At 34.8% G+C, this 25,643-nt stretch overlaps 1 protein-coding gene and 1 pseudogene across 6 annotated transcripts in view; one reads left to right on the top strand and one right to left on the bottom strand.

Annotated features, from left to right (window-relative positions):
• TANK (TRAF family member associated NFKB activator) overlaps nucleotides 1-25,380 on the top strand; it is a 94,383-nt gene extending 69,003 nt beyond the window's left edge. For 4 of the 6 annotated variants that reach the window (XM_049615594.1, XM_049615593.1, XM_049615592.1 and 1 more), the window contains exons 5-8: nucleotides 14,638-14,714; nucleotides 15,157-15,272; nucleotides 20,853-21,433; nucleotides 24,873-25,380. In XM_049615594.1, the coding sequence (XP_049471551.1) occupies nucleotides 14,638-14,714; nucleotides 15,157-15,272; nucleotides 20,853-21,433; nucleotides 24,873-25,052 (954 nt within the window). In that variant the 3' untranslated portion in view covers nucleotides 25,053-25,380. Of the gene's footprint in view, nucleotides 1-8,101; nucleotides 8,853-14,637; nucleotides 14,715-15,156; nucleotides 15,273-20,852; nucleotides 21,434-24,872 lie in introns of those variants that run through there. The other 2 variants (XM_049615597.1, XM_049615596.1) reach the window with 2 other exon arrangements.
• Nucleotides 4,174-4,736, bottom strand: LOC125910899 (60S ribosomal protein L37a-like; annotated as a pseudogene).
• Nucleotides 25,381-25,643: the final 263 nt, after the last annotated feature.

Below are 25,643 nucleotides of genomic sequence, written 5' to 3'. Positions count from 1 at the left end.
TGAGAGGCATTGGTGTGTTCCTCCAGTTGTTATGCATGACAGTTTCAACAGACAGTGTATGAACTTTAATGCTGCTTTACTTTCTGAACTTTTGTAACTTATAAAACTGGCCTCACAAGTCTAGGTCTTAGATGGTATCCCCATCCTTGCAGTGTTCATTTGTCATATACTATGGATTTCAGATGCAGCTCCCACTTAGGGATCTATATCTGAGTTTAGGCCCCCTATAGTTTCTCCCTTTTTTTTTTTAATGTTTATTTATTTTGAGAGAGAGTGCACACACAAGCTTGCACAAGTGCGGGGGAGGGACAAAAGAGGGAGAGAATCCCAAGCAGGCTCCATGCTGTCAGCGCAGAGATGCAAGGCTTGATCTCACAAACCCGTGAGATCGTGACCTGAGCTGAGATCAGGAGTCAGATGCTTAATCAACTGAGCCACCCAGGTGCCCCAGCTTCTCCTTTTTTCTATTGCAGGTCTTTTCAACTATGTTTGTTGGCCAACTTGCCATATATTGTCCAAGTACCTGGTTTTATAAGCATTATAAAAGCTTTATAATAGACTGTCGTATTATGAATACCTTGCCACACGTTTCTGTCAATGCATATAGCAGTTTTTGTGAAAGTGTAGCTGATAAAGCCTTTCATCTGTAATTTTGAATACTGCTCTAACAACAAAACCATAATATGAAACCAGTTGTTTTGCACAAAGAGTTCTTACAATAGAACTTGCATACTGTTTCCCCCTTCCTTTAGCAGTTTACTATCTTCAACCATTAATAATTTGTGTTTTTTTAATCCAGAAGGTATATAGGAACCTTTTCAGCTTTTTCTTCTCTTATTTGTTCATGTGGATGTAGTTCTATTCAAATATCTTATTTTACTTTACAGATATCTGTTACATAAGCAGACACTACTATATTTAGAAATGTTTATTTTAGTCCATTAAAGACTGTAAAACCAATCTGTATCATGTACCAAACTGATTTAAAATATACATATTTATTGGGAAAAAATAGACTGTCATATACAGGTATATGATAAATATTTTTTCATCATTTGAATGAAAGTTAGAAATTAGACCATTAGTCAAGATATGTAACCATCAAGTGATTTCTGTGGGAAAAGTCAAATTTGGTTACATTGTCTAAACACTACCTTTTCTAAGAGAGGAACTTGAAATAAATTCACTTAATGTTCATTACTCAACTTTGTTAAAAAAATGACTATATTTTAATGCTCAAGCTTCTCTTTTTATCATCTTTTATTAGATAAAAATAGGGATGTACCCTCTATACAATGGCACATGCCAGCCTAAGCTGAGGCTTATGTAGTATTGGAGAAATGTATGTGAGCACCTCTTCTCAGTCACAGCAAATGTCCTATTTCCCCTAAGTTGTTTCTAGAGACTGGATTGAATATACCTTCTTTCAAAGTATTACATTTCTGTATTACTCCTCTTTGGAGACTGGCTTTTGTTTATAGATTATCTGGTAGAATAATAATTAGAAGGCAGAAAAATCCTCTTGAGTCAGCTCATTCATCAAAGTTCAGAGTTTTTTCCCAAAGTGTTATAATAAATATATCACAGATTTTAAGAAACAAAAAAAATATATATTAATATCCCAAACATTTCACTATTTTGAATATTTCAATATATTGAAACTTCTGTTGCAGTTTTGATTGTTTCCAAATCTGAGTTATTAATCCATCCTAACCCTTTCCTGTTCTGGGTCTCTTTTTTAATTCAATACATCATTTTAGAGTTTTTGTTTTTATAATACTGGAAATAATTTTTAAGGGGAGAAAAAAATGAGAAGTGGCATATCACTTCTTAAATTCTCTTCCCAGGCTTCTAAGCAGATTTGATTATTTCTGGTATGGTTTTTCTCCCCTCATTTCCCCCTATTAGGCTCTTCCTCGCATTTCCCATTTTTCTTTTCTCTACTCTTCTCCAGAGCCCACAAAACAAGAATTAGTATATTCTGTTCAGCCCTGATTTCTCTTGACCCAGGCATGAAAGTCTATTCTCTCAGCCTCAGTAGGTTAGGACTAGCCCCCCAAAACAATCTAATTTCTCTCATATTATTATCTGTCATCCTAATTTCAAAATCCGTTTTGAAGACATTTGTTTTTCAACATTATAAAATGCTTCTGCATTGGACCTGGTGTGATTTGTTGTGTTTTTTTATTGTTTTGGTTTTTTTGGTTGAATTATCTGAAGAAAATCTAGCTTCATATAGATACGTAGTTAGGAAAGAGAATAATATTTTAATAACCTTTTTAGAAATTGTGGCTGTTCTCCTTTGATACTATACCAAAATTCAGTAAGTAGTAGTTTAAGTGTCAATTGCAATATAAAAGCTGAAACCAATGAACTTTTCTTTTTTTTTTTTAAATGTTTATTTATTTTTGAGACAGAGAGAGAGTGCAAGTGGGGGAGGGGCAGAGAGAGAGAGGGAGACACAGAATCTGAAACAGGCTCCAGGCTCTGAGCGGTCAGCACAGAGCCCGACGCGGGGCTCGAACCCACGGACTGTGAGATCATGACCTGACCCGAAGTCGGACGCTCAACCGACTGAGCCACCCAGGCGCCCCAAACTTTTCTACTGCATTAAAAGCCAGAGGTCTATCTTGTCTATCTTTAGATCTGTCTTTTACCTATATGATTTTGTAGCATCATAAATCGGTCATTTGAAAAATACTGGTTCACTGTGCTATGCAGATCTTGCAAATGTTGACTTATGATATTTAAAAATCACATTTAACATCATCACTGATCTCATCATAAAAGTCTTTTTAAGTATTGGGCAATTGTCAAGCTTACTATAAGGGGTACACAGTTCCCAAGATTTTCATTTTCACTTTCTAAAATTTTTTTTCATGGACAACAAATCTTGTCAGTTTTCTATAAAGTGAGAGGCTAACTTCATTTGCTTTTGAGAATGTCTGAATAACCATAGCATGCATGTCAGTCATTCTTTCAAGTGAAAATGGTGTTCCATTAAAAAAGTGACTAGTTCAGCTTGCAACTCTCAAACAGTTGAACCAGTGCTTTTCCCCAAGAAAACCCTTGTAGTTTGGTATGAGATAGAAGTCCTTTGTGTGTATTTCCTATTTTGTCTCACACAGTATTTAAAAGCTATTAACTTGGGATCAAAATTTAATAAAATTAATAATTTTTACTATCTCATCAAGGAGACATTTCAGGACCCCAAGGATTTTTTTTTTTTTTTTTTTTTTTTTTTTTTTTTTACTGAGTATGTGGCATTAAAGAGAACGGTAACTCCAGTTTTGTGTCATGGCCTTGATATGTTCAGGCACTAGCAGTTTTACTCACCATTGCTTTTGCATCATCAATATAAATATCAAAAGAGTAAAAAAACAAATAACATCTAATAGTACTGTGATAATAGTTGACGCCATATATGTCAGGGTCAGGGATTTGATTTTACGCTACCCACAAGCTAGTAAGTTAGCCAGTTACTGCTTCAGAGATGCTGTAATAAGACACAAGGCTCTTGAATCAGAAAAAAATCTTTGTTATACACAGCACATAAGCAGCAAGAGCATTATTATTTGTGTTGGTCCCTCCAGGAAAGAGGGAAGGGTAACGTGGTAAGACCCAGATGGATGCCTACATATGTAATGGGTTGCATTAAAAGTAAGGAACACTGAGCTTGGGAGATGGGTCATTTTACAGCAAGCAGTAAGTAGCATGCTCATTGTCCAAGAGAGACATTAGCTTTCATGTTTGCCCTCTGCAAACACAGTCCTCAGAAATATCCCAGGTAAAGAACAATCAGAGCCTTATATTCTTGGCATACACAGCAAAAATGTAGGGACACTCGGGGCCCAGGTAGATTTCTTTCCCAAAGGTAGATCCCTTGAAAGAATCTCAGGACTTCCAGGGATCCTAGACCTTATTTTGAGAACCACTGTTTTACTAGATTATAATTTTCTGTTAGAAAAATATTGCCTTTTTCTCAGTAAGTTACTTACTTTTCCTTCTATTGAAAAAACGTCATACTTTAAGAATACTCTTAACATCCCCTCAGGAACCCTTATTTATGTATGGAAGTCATACTGCTTGTTCATCATTTTCACATTTATTAGGTAACTAATTGTTTTACATCTTTATACTTTATTTTGTTGTTGTTGTTACATAAAGTACCCATTTATTATAGGCTAACAATGTTTCAAATGGTGGAGCTTCTACGGGTCTTCCAACTCCTTAGTCTTTTGATGGCTAACTTTCCTGTAATGGCAGAAGTGATGTTGGTCCAAACACCACCAGCTACCGTTTTTATGTAAGAACCACAGTGCCAGATCCCCACAGCTCATCTTTTCATCTTGGTTTTGCCACAGAAGGAGCACGTGTATTTGGCATGCTGGTTTATTTCAGTCTAATTCACCATTTTCCCAAGGGAGGCACCATAACGTGTCCCATATTTACCGGTGATTCCGACCTTGGTGTGTTTAGCTATGTCACTGCAAACTAGGTCTGAGCCCAGAGAGCTACATCTTTATACATTAAGTCATGATATCTGTAAACTGCTCCCAGTTACTTAGCTATACCTAATATATTAAGTCTGGAGCAAACTGAATTTTGACTCTCATCTGTTAAAAGATAGTGTGGTACCTGGTACATTTCCTGAAGTGTTCCACAGAACCCCAGACCTGTAAAGTGCTGCATACTGTGTACTCTTCCTGATGAATTTTAAAGACATAAGAATGCATTATAGGATCTGAAATCAGCAGTAAGAAAACCACTTCACTTCATTTAACCGCAGAATCTCTAGCTAGCATTTTTCCCAATATTGTATTTTAACAACTTCTTACCAGATTTGTAGTCCCCTTTGAGGTATTTCTAGAATTTGGTGGGGGAGAGGCAGGAAAGGCTCACCCAATTTTTCATTTGTACCTAATGTGTTATACTCTCTGAACTCTGCTGCTTACTTGCTATGTTATGAAACCTGGCGTTTTCTCTGAAAAAAATTTTTTTCTATCAAAGATGGGTGTCTTTTATTTTCTCTCTCCCATTTTGTCAGCAGTGGTATGATTTTTGTATTCCAACTCAGTTTTCCTCTGAGTAATTCCATAACGGCCATATTGGATGGGTTTACTCAGTTTTTCTATCCCTAATTGCTCTTCACTATTTAACATTAAGGACAGTGTGTTTCCCTACACATTGCATCCACATAATGTTGCTCACTGACTTGTCCATATTCCCCAGAAGTGTCATTTGAAATTAACTTATGCTGGATGGCCAAACTCTTGCTTTCCTTCTTGCTGTAGCTGTTTAAACATTCTCTCCTCCTCTTTTTCCATGCTGCAGCCTTGGAGTCCCAAGTCCTACCCCTAGCTCTTGCTTCGCCTCTTGTCCTAAGGACAAAGTGGTAATAACTTTTTTTCAAAAGCTGAATCTAAAACTCTCTCCTTCCTACTTTTTTGATAAATGTCTATTCTTTTTTGACATAAGAAAGATAATAGATCTTGGCATTTTATTGCCCTTTGTCAGACCTACAGTTTTGTTTTGGATTTTGCTATGTCAGGAAAGCCTTACCTCACTTTCTTTAAGATTTTATCTTGCCCTAAGATTTTTGATGCTAAGGAGAACAGCCTTATATTAAAAAAAAAAAAAAAAAAAAGGAAAATGAAGATTAGAAATAGGAACTATATTTGAGGAAAAGGTAATTAGGTTAGGTTTTAAAACTCTGTCTACAGTAGATAACAGAACAAGTGAAAATCCATTGGCTCAAAAGAGATGAGAGTGGTTATCAAGAGAGAGGGTAGGCCTGAAAATACAGACTGTAGGAAATGAATACTCAATAGAATTGACATGAGAATGAATGATAAGAAAAGTATATAATGAGAGAAGAACAGTGTACCCATGTCTGAACCCTAGAGAATGCCCACATTTATGGCCTAGGAAGAGAAGCCAATGAAAATATCAAACTTTAAGTAGAAAACCTAAATAGCATGTTATACTGGTAGCCAAAAAATGTTTCAAGGAGGAGGATATGGTCAGTAGTGTGAAATACTGTCAAATGAGCAGTGAACAAAATGAGAGTTTTAAGAGAAGCCATTGGATTAGTGATGAAGACATCTCTGGAAAACCATGGTAAATCTCAGAAGAATGAAGGGATTAAAAACAAACAAACCCTGAGTTTGCTAGTTGGAGCTTCTGTTATAGAAGAATGAGTAGTTAACCATCCCTCTACAAATAACAGTATTAACTCTAGCAACATATACAAGAACAACTCCCTGAGAAACTGGACACTGAACTTTGCATATTTTAGAGAGGAGTCAAAATGTGGAGCAAGTAATCAGTTCAGAGTGAATTCCCAGTTTTCTATAGTTTTGTCCTGAGAATGGCCATAGTTGCAGTGACTGAAATTCCAATAGAAAGCCCACCATCCTTCAGGCTGGAAGAATCAGGAAAGAGAATGAGTTCAGAAGAAGCATAGCCACCAGGGAGAGGGAAGGAGCCCCAAAGAGGAGAGAGCCAGAGAAGGAAGGAGAACCGTAAGCTCTGTGTTTAGATTCAGCTCAAGTTTCTGGCTGTTCCCAGAGCCCATGGATGTGCTAGGCAAATAAAGCAGTTTGCAGCTAAAGCTTAAAAAGGACTGATCTGAAATCTGAACTACCCTTCTTGAAAGGAGTGACAGTTTGGAATCTAAGCCTAACCAAGTGCCTGCAAAAACAAAATCATCACCACTTTTGGCACCATGTAGCATAATGTCTCCACAACGTATTCAGTGTTCAGGGTACAGTCCAAAATTACTCAACATGTGGAGAGTCAGTAAAACGTGACCCAGTTTCAGGGGAACACACCAACTCTGAGTAGATCTAGATAGTGAAATTATCAGGCAAGGGTTTTAAATCAGCTACTAAAACTATGCCTAGTCCTCTACTGGGAGATGAAAAGTCAGGAAGAGAGTTCAGGTTTTGAGAGGATAGAATTAACAAGAAGATACCTCATTGTCATTCTTTGTCAAATGGCTAACTTCTGATAGTAAGTTTGAGAAATATTGGAACTGTGAAGTTTTGGTTAAGAAAAACTATTGCCAGATTACTTCTGTCAGCAAGTGAACTGGTTTGACAGAACTTGGGTAAATCTATCTGGGTTATTTTTAAATGTAAATTTCTATTTGGACATTCTTGAGCGCACACACACACACACACACAAGCCATACCAAAGGTTTTTTCCCAGGCAAAATTTAAACATCAAAACTTGGCTTATCACTACTCAGTGAAAAATGTATTTGTTGTATGACAAGTTTTAGAAGCTTAAAATTAGTTTGCATTGGTACAGTGTGTAAATGTCACCATTCTATATCTACCTCACCATGCTAGATACCCACTACTGAACTTCTCTGGCAGCCAAGTCCTCTCTCAACTGGAGAAGTTAAGATCATACAGTGATAAGGGTTCCAACTACAGCTACCCCACGTACCGAACTGTAGGCAAATCATTTACCTCTCCAAAGCCTTATTTGCTACAGCAAACTTTAAAATTAAAGTACCTAATTTACAAGATTATGTGGATTAAGTTAAATAATTAATATATACAAGTTGCTTAAGTAACAGCTACTTTCATGAAGGTATTTTCTGTTTACCATGACAATGCTGTAACATTAAATTTGTGGCTAATGAAGAGGGTTTTCCCAAATCAGTTTGTTTTAAATGTAGTGTTTGGAGAAGGGGTGAGGGGAATGGGTTATCTTATTTTTTTTAATTGGTCATTTAAGGTATTCATTTTCTATTTTTCATAAAAAGGCATCCCCACAATTCAATATTTCTTCCTATTAAGAAAATAAATTCAGGGGCGCCTGGGTGGCTCAGTCGGTTGAGCGGCCGGCTTCGGCTCAGGTCATGATCTCGCGGTCCGTGAGTTCGAGCCCCGCGTCGGGCTCTGTGCTGACAGCTCAAAGCCTGGAGCCTGTTTCGGATTCTGTGTGTCCTTCTCTCTGACCCTCCCCTGTTCATGCTCTGTCTCTCCCTGTCTCAAAAATAAATAAAACGTTAAAAAAATTAAAAAAAAGAAAAATTCAGGGGTGCCTGGGTGACTCAGTTAGTTAAACATCTGACTCTTGATTTCAGCTCAGGTCGAGATCTCACGGTTCGTGGGATCGAGCCCTGCGTTGGGCTCTCCAAGAAATTCAGAAAGATGTGTGCAGAAGGAACCTAATACACAGTGAAGACTCCAAAGGCAGATGATAGGAAAGTATTAATCTCACTCTGCTTCAAATTAACATAATAGAATTGAAACCATAGTCGTTGTGTTACTACTAGTAAAGGATTTTAACTTTTTTAAAAGAAAACTGTAGAATTGATAGTGATTTGGGGGTATTTATATTAAACCAGAATCCTATAAAGATCTTGGAAGTAATTGGGGTATTTAACTTCATGCTTATATTGTTTATTTTCTTGCTGCTTCCTTCAGAACTCTGGAATGGATCCCATTTTGCCTTGAAATTGTTCCTGCACTGGCAGTGGGTTTACCTGGCATACTCTGCCATGCCAAGCAGATGAGACTCATAGGATTTGTGTTCCTCTTGCTTTGCTAGATTTTCAATAATATTAATGAGGGTGAGAGAACTATAGATTTCACACGGCCGCAAATACTCATAAATACAATTTTCTTGTATTTTTTGTTTACCTTTTACTCTGCTTTTGTACACTCATCAGATCTCTTTTTTTGTAATTTTTTGTTCGTGTTTCCACCTTAATCTCTTTTGTCTTAGCCCTATTCTCACTTTCTCCCTATTTAGACCATATTCAGTGCTTGACTTTACCATAATATCTTTGTCTAAATATATCTAAAACTGGTAAGAAAATACTCAACCTTAGTTTCTCCTTTCATTTCATTCTTACTTTCAGTAACCTAAGTGATAAGTAAATTATTTTCAGTTTCTTTTTACGCTGCTCATTTATTTCTCCTTTTTCTGTAGAAAACTTTATCAAGCTAGTATTTATAACTATTCCACAGTTTATCTTTCCTTTACTAATCCATCCTATCTCACCTTGGCTCATTTCTTGAATTATATTGTTCCAAGTAAGAGCGTAGTTCTCTTTTCTGTTTTAAAAGCATAATTCTATTGGGGCACCTGGGTGGCTGAGTAGGTTAAGCATCCGACTTCAGCTCAGGTCATGATCTCACAGTTCGTGATTTCGAGCCCGGCGTGGGGCTCTGTGCTGAGAGCTTGGGGCCTGCTTCAAATTTTGTGTCTCCCTCTCTTTGCTACCCCCCTGCTCACACTCTGTCTCTCCCTCTCAAAAAAAAAAAAAAAAAAAAAAAAGTGTGTGTGTGTATGTGTGTGTGTGTATATATATATATATATATATATATATATATATATAACATTTTTAAGTTAAAAAAATAAATAAAGTAAAATAAAAGAATAATTCTATTAAGCCTCATCCAGAAACAAAATCCAATAGTGGCTACATACAGTTGCTTGAGCCACCTAAAAATAAATATTCCTTCTGCATCTTAACTAAATTTTAGAGGACATCTTTGATAGGAACACTGGAATAGAATGATAGTCATTGCTGTAGTTCAAATATGTATCATTGCAAACTTACCACCTTTATTCAATATTAGCCTTTTAAAGTTTAAATTCCGTATGAGAAAGTATACATTGTATTAATGAATTTAGTATTATCTTTAAAAGTTTCATAACAATTTAATTCTGCTGACTTCAGTTGCTTAAAATTTTTAAGAAAAAAAAATGATTTTGAGTCTAAATTTTATTGCATTTTCCCCCCAGCTTTATGGAGGTATAATTGACAAATAAAAATTGCATAGGGGCGTCTGGGTGGCTCAGTCAGTTAAGCATGCAATTTCAGTTCAGGTCATGATCTCACAGTTCATGGGTCCGAGCCCACATTGGACTCTGTGCTGACAGCTTGGAGCCTAGAGCCTGGTTCAGATTCTGTGTCTACCTCTCTCTCTGCCCCTCCCTCGCTCACACTCCATCTCTCTCTCTGTCTCTCTCTCTCTCTCAAAAATAAGTAAACATTTAAAAATTTTTCATTGTATATGTTTTTAGTATATATGGTGCTTTGATACATATATACATTATGAAATGATTACCATAGTCAAGCCAACATATCCATCATTTTACATGGTTATCTTTTTTTCCATTGTGATGAATACATATAAGATTTATTTTATTAGCAAGTTTCAAGTGTACAATGTAATAGTATTAACTATAATCATCATGCTATATATTAGATCTTCAGAACTTATCCTGCATAACTGAAACTTTCTACTCTTTGACCAACATCCCCCCCATTTCCCCCACCCTGAAACCCTGGCAACCACCATTCTACTCCCCACTTTAATGATTTTGGCTTCTTTAGATTCCGTATATAAGTGAGATCGTGCAAATTTGTCTTTCTGTGCCTGCCTTATGTCATGCAGCGTGATGTCCTCCAGATTCATCCATGTTTTCTCAAATGACCTGATTTCCTTCCTTTTTTAAGGTTGATCTATTCATTATGTATGTGTGTGGATATAGATAGAGATAGAGATAGAGATAGAGATAGAGATAGAGATAGAGATAGAGATAGATATATAGTTAGGGACACTGACTCCCCACATGGTTGAAAATCCACATCTAACTTTTGGCTTCCCCAAATCATAGCTACTAATAGCCTACTATTGACCAGAAGCCTTACTGTTATCAGTTGACTAACACATATTTTGCATATGTATTATATACTGTATTCTTATAATAAAATAAGCTAGACAAAAGAAAATATTAAGAAAATCGTAAGGAAAATACATTTACAGTACTGCCCTGTATTTGTTGAAAAAATCTGCGTAGAAGTGGGCCTGCACAGTTCAAACTGATATGGTTCAAGACTCAACTGTACTATATATATATATGTATGTATACACACACACATACACACACACTACATTTTCTTTAGCATTCATCCATTTACAGACACTTAGGTTAAATCCATATTTTGGTTATTGTGAGTCACTTCTTTATTTTTCAAATCAGTTTATTAAAGGAATAAAATATTTTCACTTTTGTGCTAAATATTTTATAAAGGCAAGAATTGGGGAAAGCGTACATTTCTTTCTTTAAGATGCTGATATCTGCCAGATCCCAGACCAACACAAAAATGTTTTCCATTATCTGTGCATTAAGAATAAACCTGGTTTTTGACTAACAAAAATATTAGCCACTTTTTCTTTTTCCTTCTTAAGTCTCATTGCATATTCAGCTGGCCCTGGAGCATATATTTTTAATATGATACCCATCTATGAGAAACTTAAATTGATTTACACTAAAACAAAATTCTCCCAATTCACATAAGAGGCAATTTAAGGAATCATTTCACAACATCTTTCAACTGTTTCAAATGGGTTTATCGTAATGATTTAGTTGAATGACTTCTCCAGCGCCATAGTGGAAGTGTAAATGAAAAGTACGACGTGTAAAGCTCTTATTTCAGTATTCATTCCACAACTTCGGCATTTCCAAACTAGTACTTGGAACAGTTTATAATGTTAAGTATTTTAAGTTTTAGTACCTCAAAATAAACTCATTTGTTGAATGATTTAACGTTTAAAATCTCCTAAAATATAATGTTCAAAGTTCCCTTGCTTTCTTATTTGAAGTCACAGTAACTTCAGCTTCCTGCAGTGCAGGGTCCGCCTGGATAATATTTGAGAATAGAAAGAAAACTACAAGTTACCTCCTTTAATGTTTATTTACTCTCTGGGATGTTCAACAAACTGCATAGTCTTTATTAAGTAAAGTAACTTGGCATTGAAAAGCAAGTCTTGAGTTTCTGGGAGAAATGTTGGAGCTGCCATTGACTACACTAATTCTACATCCTTTGAGGTATAAATGATTGTTTTCAGAAAGTTGTGTCAGATAGCTACAATGGAAAATAGCATTGACATGCTACACCCATTCTAGATAAAACCCTGCTTCACAGTGTCGGAGAACTGTTTGCCAATTTTGTTGTTTGTTTGCAGAGCTAACATGTTAAAAGGCCCCTTTTAAAATTTTTTCTTAGGATGCTGGAAACCTAAAATTTTCATTTGAACTATATCGAGATTTATTTGGTGTGAATGATAGAAGATGCAGTGTATTGCGTAGTACAATCGTAGTAGTTTTCTTCAATAATAGTAACAAAGATAACAGTAAGCAGGGCTGTATTCCTAATCCCAAAGAAGCTGAAGACCTTAAGTTTACATGCTTTGTGGAAATTTCTTAATAAGAGAGTCCTCCCTTTACCCCCTACCAATACACCTGAGGAGTCTTTTCTGGATAAATTAATTCACCCACACCAGTTATCAAATCTAAACAACAAACAAGTAGGTTGTCACAGGTTATTTACCAAACCATACACAAGTTTATCATTCTTTTCCTGTCTTTTCCTTCACCTTTTTCTCATCTCCACCCCCACCCCCTCAATTTTTAAGGTTTCTTTTTAACATAAGAAGCAATCATTCCAAGTACTGATTCCAAAATCAGTACTTTGGAACTGGAATAGTCTTCACTACTTTATGTAAATATCTTCATTTTTAGGTTTAAAATTAGAGTACAGTTAATCCTTGAACAACACAAGTTTGAACTGATTGGGTCCACTTATATGTGGATTTTTCCCCATAAATACAGTACACTACTGTAAATGTAATTTTCTCTTCCTCGTGATTCTTGTAATAACATTTTCTTTTCTCTAGCTAACTTTATTGTAAGAATACAGTATGTAATATATATAACATACAAAATATGTGTTAACTATTTATGTTATTGTAAGGCTTCTGGTCAATAGTAGGCTATTAGTAATTAAGTTTTGGAGGAGTCAGAAGTTATACATGGGTTTTGTACATGGGGGTTGGCACTTCTAACCCCATAGTTCAAGGGTCAACTGTGCTTCTTTTTGGTTCTTTCTGGCTTGTGATAAAATAATTTTGTTTCATATTCAGGATTTCTAGTAGTAAATTTTAAAAGATTAGTCATTTTATTTAATCACATATTATGATTTGTTTAACATTAAATTGCCAAGTGTTTCTATTCTCTTAATATTACCTCTTCTCTGATTTTGTTGATACAGATTTAATATAATATCTTTATTTTATTTTATTTTTTTAAGTAAACTCTACACCCAACATGGGGCTTGAACTCATGATCCCCACGATCAAGAGTCTACATGCTCTACTGACTGAGCCAGCCAGGCACCCCTTAATATAGTATCTTTTAAAAGTTTGCTTTCCTACTTATAGCATCCTGAATGATTGGCTATCTTTAAAATGTCGCCTCTCTTCCTAGTACACACTAAAATCCACTGAGTGTTTTTTAATTGCACATAACACTAAAGAAAAACCTTGTCTACTGCTTTTAAAAACAAACTGTGAATGTGAAAATGTCTTCTGATGTGACTGCTTTGTAAGCTCAGTAAAACACTTTTCATCCAGAAGAAGACCTGGCCTAAGTGCTTGCCAGACAAAAAGTATGCAGCAGCAAATGATCTTTTTGTTACCTCAGTCTGACAACATAATATATAAAATCACAAATTGTTTGGGTTGCTGAGATTTCATTTTACTAATTAAAGGAATACTCTATTTTAGAAATGTTAAGCCAACACTGGTATTTAGAAAAAGCTGGAGAAGTAGAGCAATAAACTGAAATAAATTGGAGAAGATACTAATTTAAAAAAACAAACTGGAATCAAGTCTTTTTCTTAAAGAACAAATGAGACTCCTAAGAAACTGAAGGAACTTTTCGAAAAGCAAGATTAAAAGAGTTATACTCAGATGACAAGAAACAATGAAGTAAAATCATCCACTTTAATAATGGCTACAATGACCTTAAATCTTAAAAAGTCACTAAATATAAATGACCACTGGTTTCATTTGAACTTAAACAAGACCTATGCAGGTTTGGTAGAATTATAATTTATGATTGTATAATATTAAGACTTCTTCAAATCTTTGTATTTGTCAATTTGTGACTTTAGAACATACACAGAGTTTTCTAGGTATTATTAAATATTTTTAAAAAATCTAAACCATACAGTGGATGTATTACATGTTTTTTAATGTTGACTTTTAAATGTCAGAATGAATGTAATACCAGAATAAGCCACAGGGTGGGAGTGAAAGGCAAGAACTTAGCTTCAGAAAGTAGCTTAAATACATCATTGCACTATCTGTAAAATGCTTGTTAAATGCTAAGGTGCTGTAGCCTGGTTTTCTTTCTTCCTCTCTACACAGCTGCATTCCTCAGCAAAGAATCTATAAGAAAATACAAAGACATTAACTTAAACCTATAGACCAATAATGGAAAAGAAGTAAATACACACACATACACAGATTTTTTTTTTTCCTTGTTTCTGGTCATATCAGGTGCTTCTTAAATTGTCAGTACTGGAAATAGTAATTACAGAAGTTACCTGAAATACTTCTCGTCTCCATCCTATTCTTCTGCCTCAGTTTTCCTTTTTCCCTGATGATTCTTATTTAAAGAAAAGAAAGATATGTATCTGTAAGCTACGTACATATATGTTTCAATGACGGAGGTGAATTTTCCATTGTATTTTCTGTTAACCTATTCTCATTTGAGTTTAGAAGCAATTTAAATTGGTGATTATTTTGTATCTTTAAGGTAAGAAGACAAGAGGTTTCTTCTCCTAGAAAAGAAACTTCACCAAGGAGTCTTGGCATTCCTTTATTCCATGAAAGGTATTAATATTTCAATCGACCAAGTATTATGGCCATATTATGTTATATGGACAGATCTTAACGTAAACATTATCGAAATGAGGAACATTTCATTTTCTTCTATTTAAGATGTTTACTGAGAACAAAATTCCATGTATTGAAATTTCTAATGTGAGAATGAGACAGCCAGCAAAGGTGTGATTTATAAATAAGTAGATATGCTAGTCTGTGCTACATCTATGTATTAGAACTTTTAACTTGCTGCTTACTTTGTGCCTTTGTGCCTGGCTCTCCAAACATTAGAGTAGTTCTCTGGGACATTTTCTAGGATTTTAAAATAATTTTTTTTAACTTTAACCTTTCAGTAATTATTTTGTGGTACATAAAATGGTGCTATGTAAATTTAATGACAATAGAAAATATTTAAAGATAAAGCTTCATATTTTAAAATATTCATTTCTAGGGCTTATATAGAGAAGACTTTCCAGGATCTAAAAGAAGAATTTCACAGAATATGCATGCTAGCAAAAGCACAAAAAGACCACTTAAGCAAACTTAATGTACCAGCCACTGCAACTGGTAAGGTTTGATTTAACACACAGTACTATTAACTTGATTGATTTAAATGTATTTCTTTTTGATCGTAAAAATATTTCTAAATGCTTGTTAAGTGCTAAGGATCTGCAATTTGCGCCTCCTACCACTTATAATGGGTAAGTGCTGTTAAAGTTCTGTACTGTATTACATTATCTAATGATTGGCTTTTTTCTCTCTTTATTGTGTGTGGGGCTATGTAGAGTGACTTGAGTGATGTAATTACTAATCATCTTAATGAGAAGTCCCACCTTGCAAAGGGTACAAAATAAATATAGGAAATATCTCTCAAAGTTTTCAGTTGCTATTTGGGGGGGTTAATTAAACATTAACTCATGTATTAGTAAGCAGCCTTGAAGCTGCACTACCATATATAAGCTAAGTAAAATTAGAACATCAGGTTTGTTTTTAACTTCTGCTTGAAAGTTCATTGGACACTATGGATTTTTATAATTTGGTTCAAGAAATAAACATTTCACATTTCGTGAGGCTAGCCTGTTGGAGATACAAAGTACAAATTTAGTATAAAATATGACTTAAAAGGAACATCTGTTTTTACACATGTGTTGCCGTGTGTTTTTTAAAGCCTGTACCCTTTCCTAAAACCCCAGACCAGGGTTTGCTTCAGCCGTTGCATATGAATAGCAAAACACCAGAGATTGAATCTGGCTACCAAGCACTTCCATAACAAAAGGAAGGTAAACTGATCATTTAAAATGATAAATTCTCCTTTACCCTTGTGATTTGAGATATTCTGCATATGGTTCCCTAGAGATGTGATTTACAGTTTTCACTCTGAAAGATGTTGCGGCAGTGCTAATGCCCCTTTAATTAAAGATCACTTTCCATCTCTTCCATCTCTTATATCTAGACTATTTAAAAATCATTTTATAGTGTAAATTCACTTTTTGCATACTACTCCTGTTTTATCTTCAGAAAAGGTACACAATATGGTGGAGAAACAAAACAGTCTTTGTAGACAGACATAATTTATTTCTTCCCCTTTTCCCCCTCCAGCTACCCAGAAAGAATGCTAATTCTTTCACCTGAATTTTTGTCATTTTCATGAGAAATTGATCTTTTGTGTAGGCTAAAGACACTAAGTACCTCTGAAGTAAAAGAATTATTTTTATTTAAAATCTACTAGCTAAAGAGATGTAGTACATAGAACTCATAAACATGATTTTTTTTTAACATCAGCATCTTATCAAAACATTGTAATGGTGATATATTCATCGTTATACAGAGAACCTACCCCATTATCAGTGGCTTAATACTTTGACCATTTTTAAATTGTGCAGGTCTAAATCTGAGTATGTATCTGTCAACTAGGACACTGAGTGTTTAGCTTCATTTTCTTCCCCACTAAAACCGCTTCCTAATGTTATTCTTATGTTTTATAGTAAATGTGTCACAAATAATAAGTACAGCATATTCTTGAAATGTTTTAGATCTGTTGTGCCATAGACTGCAGTGAAGTTTTGCTGGGTCTAGACAAAACTCAAAATATTAAATATTATTCTGGTAGTAGTAGATCAAAAAGGGAAAGAAAGAAAAATGTTTTGGGAAAAGATGCCTGTTCAGGCCTTTTAAGGATGAACATTACATTGAATAAAAATATAAGGAAAATATTTTAAATGTGGTTTGTATAATACATCTGGAAAGAGCGTATTTAGCAGTATTGTCCCCATGTTATTTTTTTTGTTAAAATTTGACTTTTACCTTTAGATAAACATATAATTCATGAAAAATTGCTGAGTTAGTAGAATTGTACATTTCCTTTTTCTTTTTTCTTCTCATCCACTTATGGCAGTAGCCTTGAGAAGGGATAAAGATAAAATGTATGTTTAAGCAAATGTGGCTTCATAAAAAGTGCTATTTGGTCCATAAAGGAAAGTCCTATTTCAGGGAAGATGAAGAGAGTAGAATATAGGATCGCAACTTACAAACAACCATCAGATCTTTTTCTTTTGTCAATATACGAGGTAATTAGACTAAGAAGTAATCTAAATGGACAGCCTGTACTTAAAATTTAGAAACCTAAAAATGTTTCTCATTGTGTTTTTTGTGTCCTTGCAAAAATAAGTGTTCTGAAAATAAACAAAATAGAAAGGTAATTTGCTCCACCTGATCATGTTTCTCAGTATAGTGTCAGGATCACAAGTGCTTTTATGCACCTCATTTAAATCTTTTTTTTTTTTTAATGTTTATTTATTTTGGGGAGACAGACAGGGTTGGGGGAGGGGCAGAGAGACAGGGAGACACAGAATCTGAAGCAGGCTCCAGGCTCTGAGCTGTCCGCACACAGCCTGATGCAGGGTTCAAACCCACGAAGCACAGGATCATGACCTGGGCTGAAGTTGGACGCTCAATTGATTGAGTCACCCAGGCACCCCAAATCTTTTTTTTTTTTTTGATAGTAACTCATCGCTTGAACAGATTAATTCCAAAAATTATTTGAATGTGGCTGAGGTATGCCTGCTAGCTATAAAAAAGAAAATATTTGCTTTATTATAGCTGTTTTGAGTTTCCCAGGTTTTGTTTACAAGGGAGATAGGTCATCTATTGGAAAAGAAAATCATTTCGGGGACTCTTCTCTGTGTGTGTGTGTGTGTGTGTGTGTGTATACATGTGTGTACATACATATACACACACATACAGTATGTTTGTCTTCTGTGTCTTCTATGTGTATGTGTGTATATGTACAGCATACAGTATGTTTAATTTAACATAATGGTTCAGAGCACAGGATCTAGAATTAGGTTGCCTGGGTTCCAATGCCAGATGTACCACTCATTCATTAGCTGTGTAGCCTTGGAAGTAACTGCTCCATGTCTCAGTTTCTTCGCATGTAAAGTGGGGATAATCTAATGCCTACCACATGATTATTTTGAGTATGAAATGAATTAAGACACATAAAATGATTATAGTAGTGCATGACACATAGAAGTGCTATTGATGTTAATAGTTGTCATTAGCAGCAGCAGCAGATTCTTCATCATTCTCCCTGTTCTCCTTGTGAAGATCATTTTGATAAGCATTTCCTCCTCAGGTGTTATAAAATGTAGTTACCTCAGCAATTGATTTTCCTGATTTGTTACCTGCAGTTAGTAAATGTAATCTGCAAAGAAAGTACCGTTGCCTAGAATTCCTGCTACTGTTAAGTCTACTATCAGGAAAAACGACTACTTGAGAGTTAAAGGACTTTGAGAAACCTGCAAGGACAAAGAAATTCTACCAGACAATTGAGCTCGGTCTTTGTTACTGTACTACTTCTAGTCACAGACAGATTATCTAGTGAATGTGGATTATTACACTGGGCTGTCTTGTGAACAGAATACAAATGCATTCAGAATACATTTATTGAGGGCATACTATGTGTCAGGCACTGGGCAGGGTACTGGGGTTAAGTGGGAAACAAAGCATGGTTTAAGACCTTAAAAAATGTACGTCATTGGGAGAAAGAACAAATACAGTGCAACATGTGTAAGCCTCGGGACACCTGTGAGTCATGCCTAACCCGGTCTTGGGGAGCTAGATAGAACTATCCAGAGAAATTAAGTCTACATTAAGGAATGAAGGACAAGTAAGACTTTGGTAAAGAGTACCTGGTGAGGACATTTCAGGCAGCCTGCACAGCTTGTGCAAAGGCCCAAAGACAGGAGAGCCTGGCTGTTTTGGAGAACTGTGCAAAGTCCATTATAGCTGGAATAAGAAGTGCAACAGTTGGGAAAGATGAGAGTATGGACAGGTGACCAGGGACCAGTCATGAACAGTTTTATATGACTTTTCTGAGGGATGAGGCTTTGGAGAGCCATGAAAAGGTTCTATGAGGAAGGTAACATGATCAGATTTGTGCTTTAGAAAAGAAATAGGGAGCAATGTAGAGAATGGATTGGCTATGAGCTAAGTTTAAAGGGCAGAGAAGCAGTTCAAAGGCTGTTGTAATAATCCAACAAGATAAGGTGGTGTGTACTAAAGAGAGGCAAACTTGAGGTAAGTTGTAAACTTGAGGATTTGGTTGCAATATACTGCAGTTGTGTCCAAACAGAAAATACCTTGTGTTGGAATGTGCTGTGGCAAAAGATAGGAAGGTGTCATGAGACTGCAAGGACCAGAAGGAAAGGAACTGACGTTTGTTAAGTGCCTACTAACTTTGACAGACACTACACAAGGTGTTCTGTGTACCCCGTCTGCTTAAATCGGCATCCTTGGGCAAGTCTCCTTTTGTGAAGATAAAACTTCTCTGATGACTACCTTTTTAAAGTGCTGATTTTTTTTTTAATCTCTACCTTCTGTCCGCTTAATGAAAATCACACATTACCAATCTCCAACCTACTGTCTTCTTAGGTAAGATTGTGGAGCATAATTTAGTGTTTTCTAATGTCTCAGGATTATCAGCATAGAGAATGCTTTGATCATTGTGTTTTTGCATTGAGAAATGTAGCCCTTATTGGCCCTACACCAGACTGTAGTGTTTTGTGAGTTCTTATATCTGCTATTTTGTTTTTCTCGTCTCCTCTCATGCTTTCAGCTCTTGTTGATATCTATATCTGTCTTCAGCAACTCCTATCCCTACCTTTTAATTTGCTGCTTCTAACCAGCTCTGAGCTAAGGGAAATATCATCAAGCTTGTTAGAATAAATCTAAAATGAGAGTAAGAGCAAAATACATATATCTGTGGGCCTTTTGGCTCTAATTCTGACTCCTCAGAAGCTCTGTTTACTTACTTTCTAGCTTTTGTCTGTGTCCTAGAGAGCTGAATTTGTTCTGGAGCTGAATTTGTTGGATGAGCAGCTTCCAGATAAATGAGCTGCAGAGGCCATGGTATCTACCTGATATCCACCTGCTATCTTCATAGGCCTTTTATATATATATGTGTGTGTGTGTGTGTGTGTATACACATGTTATATATATATATATATATATATATATATATATATATATATATATACGGGAGAATTATATATTCATATACAGTTTTCTGAACATGCATCCCAAAATTTCATCCTTCTTTTGCCTTTACTGTCTTCTTTCTCTCCAACCCCCACCACTACCACTCCCTCACATGAATTATTGGGAATACCCAAGGGCTAGACTGATTGCTGATATATTTTGTGACACAGTGATATTAGGGCTAATAAATGGCCAAATTCATGTAGATTCTTAACCTGTATAGTGTTATATATGCCTAGTAAGGAATTTTCTTTTTAACAACTTATTTGTCTAAGCAAGCTCACAGTTGTAGCTTCCATTACTGACAAAATGTTTAAATGTATACACTACAAGCAAATGTTTTTTAAGCATAGAGCAGTGTAACTGTGAACAAGATGCAAAGCTTACAGCAAAAGACCTAGGAAAAGACAAAGTAGTTTCACTGCAACTAATAAGCTACGTTCCAGTTCACCCACTGGAGACTGCTAATATTCCATGGAAAGTGGTAGCAAAGGTAAAAAGTACCAGTTGTCTTCAGTTGCTATAAAAAGGAATTGTAAAAATAATATTCACCATTTTTAAGAATGATTGGAATGCAACCATTTTCCTTTTGTGTTCTTTTCCCTGCAGAAACACAGTGCTCTCTTCCTGTACAGTGTACGGATACAACAGATAAACAAGAAGAGCTGTTTAAGCCTCAGGCTAAAGATGATGTAAATAGAGGTGCACCATGCATCACATCTGTCACACCGAGAGGACTGGCCCGAGATGAGGAAGATACCTCTTTCGAATCACTTTCTAAATTCAATGTCAAGTTTCCACCTATGGACAATGACTCTACTTTCTTACATAGCACTCCAGAAAGACCCAACATCCTTGGTCCTGCCACATCTGAGGCAGTGTGCCAGGATAAATTTAATATGGAGTTCAGAGACAACCCGGGAAACTTTGTTAAAACAGAAGAAACTTTATTTGAAATTCAGGGAATTGACCCCATAGCATCAGCTATACAAAACCTTAAAACAACTGACAAAACAAAACCCTCCAATCTTGTAAACACTTGTATCAGGACAACTCTGGATAGAGCTACGTGTTTACCACCTGGAAACCATAATGCATTATATGTAAATACATTACCACTTCAGGAACCATCCGATGCACCTTTTCCTTCACTTGATTCCCCGGGAAAAGCTATCCGAGGACCACAGCAGGTAACTGTTTTGCATTAAAAAATATATTATGCATGAACACATATTTTACTATACATGCACAGATATGCATCTCTTTTAGGTTATCAGATAATTCCTTTTAAACTAATGACTGGTTAAAGTTAAGACTTAAAAAAAAATCCAAGTCCTATAATAAATGACATGAAATTATAGAAGATACTCGTCTTCTATAGTACAGCTCTATTATAAAGTACCTTAAAATTTAGGGAACATTTTAAAAAAATACATGTCAGCCTAATCCATAGCTAGTATGTGTCACTTTCTTAGTCCCTTATTCAAAGCTTTTTACTCAGCATCAGTGTTACAATAGCATTCTTTGTTAAATTTCATACTGGGAAACAAATGGCATTTTTTAAATTAAAAAGTTTGTGTATATCATACTCATCTTTAAAAGAATGCTTTTCATAAGTAAATAATTGCATTGCATATTTTTATATATGAAAATAAGTGAACTGTCTTTCGTCTAATACTCTGTTACATTCTCAGTTATACAGTACGCAGATCTGTAGGGTTTGGTTTCTAATCTGGCAATGAATATGCAGCCTAATACATTTTTTAAATGGCCTCTGCATATGTATGATTTTAATCAAACACTTCGATATTTTTAAAGCTTGCAGCCCCCCAGTCCACTACTACCCTCCCATTTATTCAGGTTCTATCAGAGAATGGTGCTTTTATTTAAAAAAAAAAAAAAATTAATGCCTGAAGGCAAATGAAAAATATATCATTGTTACAATAAGCAAAAGCTTGTGAAAATACTGACTGGTGTAAATATCTATATAATTTGCAAACATTTGTTTAATTTCTTTTTGCCTTGAGATACTTATTTTTAAAAAATCCAACACCTTGATGGTTACCTTTGGCTTTATAAGTGCTGTATAGGTTACAGACTTACATCAGCATACAAAGGAGGCAGTAGTCAAGCTGTGGCATATTTTAGTAGTGGGGGAAAACTAGGCATCTCTGACAATCAGCTTTAATTATAAACTCACTTATGTTCTACATTGTGCCTTATTTCACATCATAGTCTCAGTTATAGTTACTACTAAATGAAGCAAATTAAACAATTTCATTTATTACAAGTAGAATTCCTGTGGAGCTGTGAAGTGCATCAGTTCTAATGCTTGTTACTTTTTTCTCCATTATATCTCCTGCTTGTTCTTTTACTAGTTAGTCTGTGTGCATTCATGTTTCAGTAGATGGCACCCTGCATTGTGCATTTGCTTTCTATGCTACAGCAAGGGAAACAGCTGGTATGTGATTACAACTTGATGGAAAAGTATTCAGCTTAAAAAATGCAGGAGAATTGGTGTTGAGCTGTCACAAGACATGGGGCATAAGGTTAGATAATTGATATTTTGGCAGAAAAGGCAAAGAAATTAGTTTGTTTGAAGGCCACGTTGCAGTTTAGGATTGAAAGAATATTTCTTAATTTTTAAAAACATTTTACTGTTTGATTTGTATTAATAAAGCTAGTATGATAAATACAAAATTCTTGAATTGTTGGTAATGACAAAGAGAAGTGAAAATTTGGGGTTTCATGTTTCCGATTTTTATGCTGTATCGATTACCGCTACTTAACACCTTTTTCAACATTCAGCTATCATAACAAAGCCTCAAATTAAAATCTATCTGCTGATTTTTGCTCTGTGTGATTTTATTTTCTTCATAGTTTTGCTGAGTCAGTGAGTGGGGTCCCAACTGAATTCTCTGAAAAGATCCAATCTGAACTAATAACTCCTAATAGAGAAGGATAAGGATGGACTTTGAAGATAAACTGGCAGTAGAAGATTGGCTCACCAAATTTAGAAGCTAAATTGCTTCTAAATCTATTTCTTACTGTTTTATAGATCTTAATAAGAATCATCTTTATTTATAAATAATCTTTTCTTTATATCCATATCAGTTTCCCATTAAAGAGATGCATATTAATCACTTGTACTTTTTGTTTAAACTGCAAACAGTAAAATTTAGATCTGGCTGACTCTAACTTATTTTGGCTTATATACTCACATTTATTACCACTGCTCTTGAATCATACCTTTTCTGAAGAAAATTATCTTACCCCAGATTTTAAAATAAACATGTTAAATATTACTATTTTTTGTGATAAAATTGTCACTTCTCTAAAAAGCAATTGAGTCAATGTTATCATAAACCCTCTGTTCTGATATTTGAACGTATCTCAGTCTAGACAGACTTTGTATATTTACACCAACTGTACGCAGCTGTCCAGTAAAATGTTTATAAGACAGTGACGTCGTGAAACTTAAATGCTTCAATTAGTAATACACTGTTTATTGTAAATGATTGGTTAACTAGAATGAAAGAGATTGGTGAAGGGAATGAAAACTTAACACTGTATCAGGTGTTGGACTAATAAAAACATATTAGTAATAAGAGCCCAAAAAGGTCTCTTTAAATTGACTTAAGTGATTTTCCTCAAAGTATCAGAAATTAACTGTGTCAAGGTAATTTACCTATGTCAAGGTATACCAGAAAGCAAATTTTAAAAATAATTTGGTATGTAGTTCAGGAAAAGAAGATAGTCCAATCAAAAAATATTTATTGAGCACCTACTATTGAACTAAATGCTTTTTCTGCCCTGTTAGATATTTTTTTAGAAAGAATAAATGCAGTATTTTCACGTATTTATGTGCTGCTTATAATGAAGGTAGTTCTGTTGAATTGTGATTTTCCATAATTATTTAATTGGGCAACTGTTGACACTATTCAGTCACAAGAAAGGGGAAAGAAGGCAGAACTACGCACTATATAGCAGGAGCAAAATAAGCCAAAAGAATGCATCCCATGTTAGATTTGGTTGAATGATTAAATATTTGAGGTTTCAAAAAAACAACTGATCAGTGGAATTTGTTTAGTACTTAAAAAATTTCGTTTCGAAAACCAGAGCAACTTATTCTTATGTGTTTTATTCATTGTATATTTCCTTATAAATAGTGAAATTTAAACTGCTCTTGATCAAACTGCATGTGTACACACATCATGTCTAGTGCACTTTGTATTAATCACAGCCCTATAACTTAAGGTTTCTGTTGTAAGACAGAAAAGATAGAATTCAATTTTTAAAAAGTCTTAATGATTGACTGTTGTGCCAAAACTACTGCTGTTATGATAACGAGTATTAAAATTTGCTGGTGGTAAAACTGGAAAAATTTTAAATATGTGAAGATAAAGTGCATGTATGTATTTTAAGTGACTTAATCAAAGTTTAGTTGGGCCCTTAATGAAAGGAAAATTGAGTTAGGTCTTCATGCTAACTCTGTAGAAAGGTAATTTGCTTTCATAAAGGAATTTTGTACTTATGCACAAAACCCACTCAAAAAATTTGAATTTGAAATTTATTCTAAGTTGATTTTACCTACAAATAACAGAAGATATTTTTGTTTGTTTCCCATAGCCCGTTTGGAAGCCCTTTCCTAATCAAGACAGTGATATATCATCGGTACTAAGTGGCACAGGCTCAGAACTGCATATACCTCGAGTATGTGAATTCTGTCAAGCAGTTTTCCCACCATCCATTACATCCAGGGGGGATTTCCTCCGGCATCTTAATTCACACTTTAATGGGGAGACTTAAGATGCATTTGAAAACAGCTCCGTGTAATGATTCTATGTGATCATCAGGTTCTATGTGATGATCTTGGGTTTGTAATACTATAAATACTTGATTGAAAACTTAGTTCAAGATCGTTCATTGAAAAATAGCTATGTCACAGCTATTTGAATTTTTTCCTAAACTTATATTGTAACTTTCTTTTATTAACTTTTATGGATCATTCTGTATAAAACTGTAATTCATTGCATTCATGTTTACAGTGTTTATTACCTTAATTTATGTTTGTTTCAAATGTCTAAGCTTATTGCTTGGATTTCTAGTTAAATTTATTAAATTTGGTGATGTCAAATGTTTATAGGATGTTTCACTTAAAAATTAGATTATTTATGCTATCGCTGATTTTTTTTTTAATAAACCTGTAATACAGAACAGCAGACAACATAAATGTCTAAATAAATACCAAAACCTAAGATTTGTTACCCAGTGATAAAATCACTGGTAGGATTATTCAAACACTTCAGATTGTTTTTTCTTTTAATAATATACATGGTTTTAAATTTTACTATGTGTATAGCTACGTGATGAAATGAGTTAAATATTTAAAGTTACTTA

The sequence above is a fragment of the Panthera uncia genome (assembly GCF_023721935.1).
Source record: "Panthera uncia isolate 11264 chromosome C1 unlocalized genomic scaffold, Puncia_PCG_1.0 HiC_scaffold_3, whole genome shotgun sequence".
Taxonomy (NCBI): Eukaryota; Metazoa; Chordata; class Mammalia; order Carnivora; family Felidae; genus Panthera; species Panthera uncia.
The sequence above is the reverse complement of the archived record's forward strand: the minus strand, read 5'-3'. Positions and strand labels throughout refer to the sequence as shown.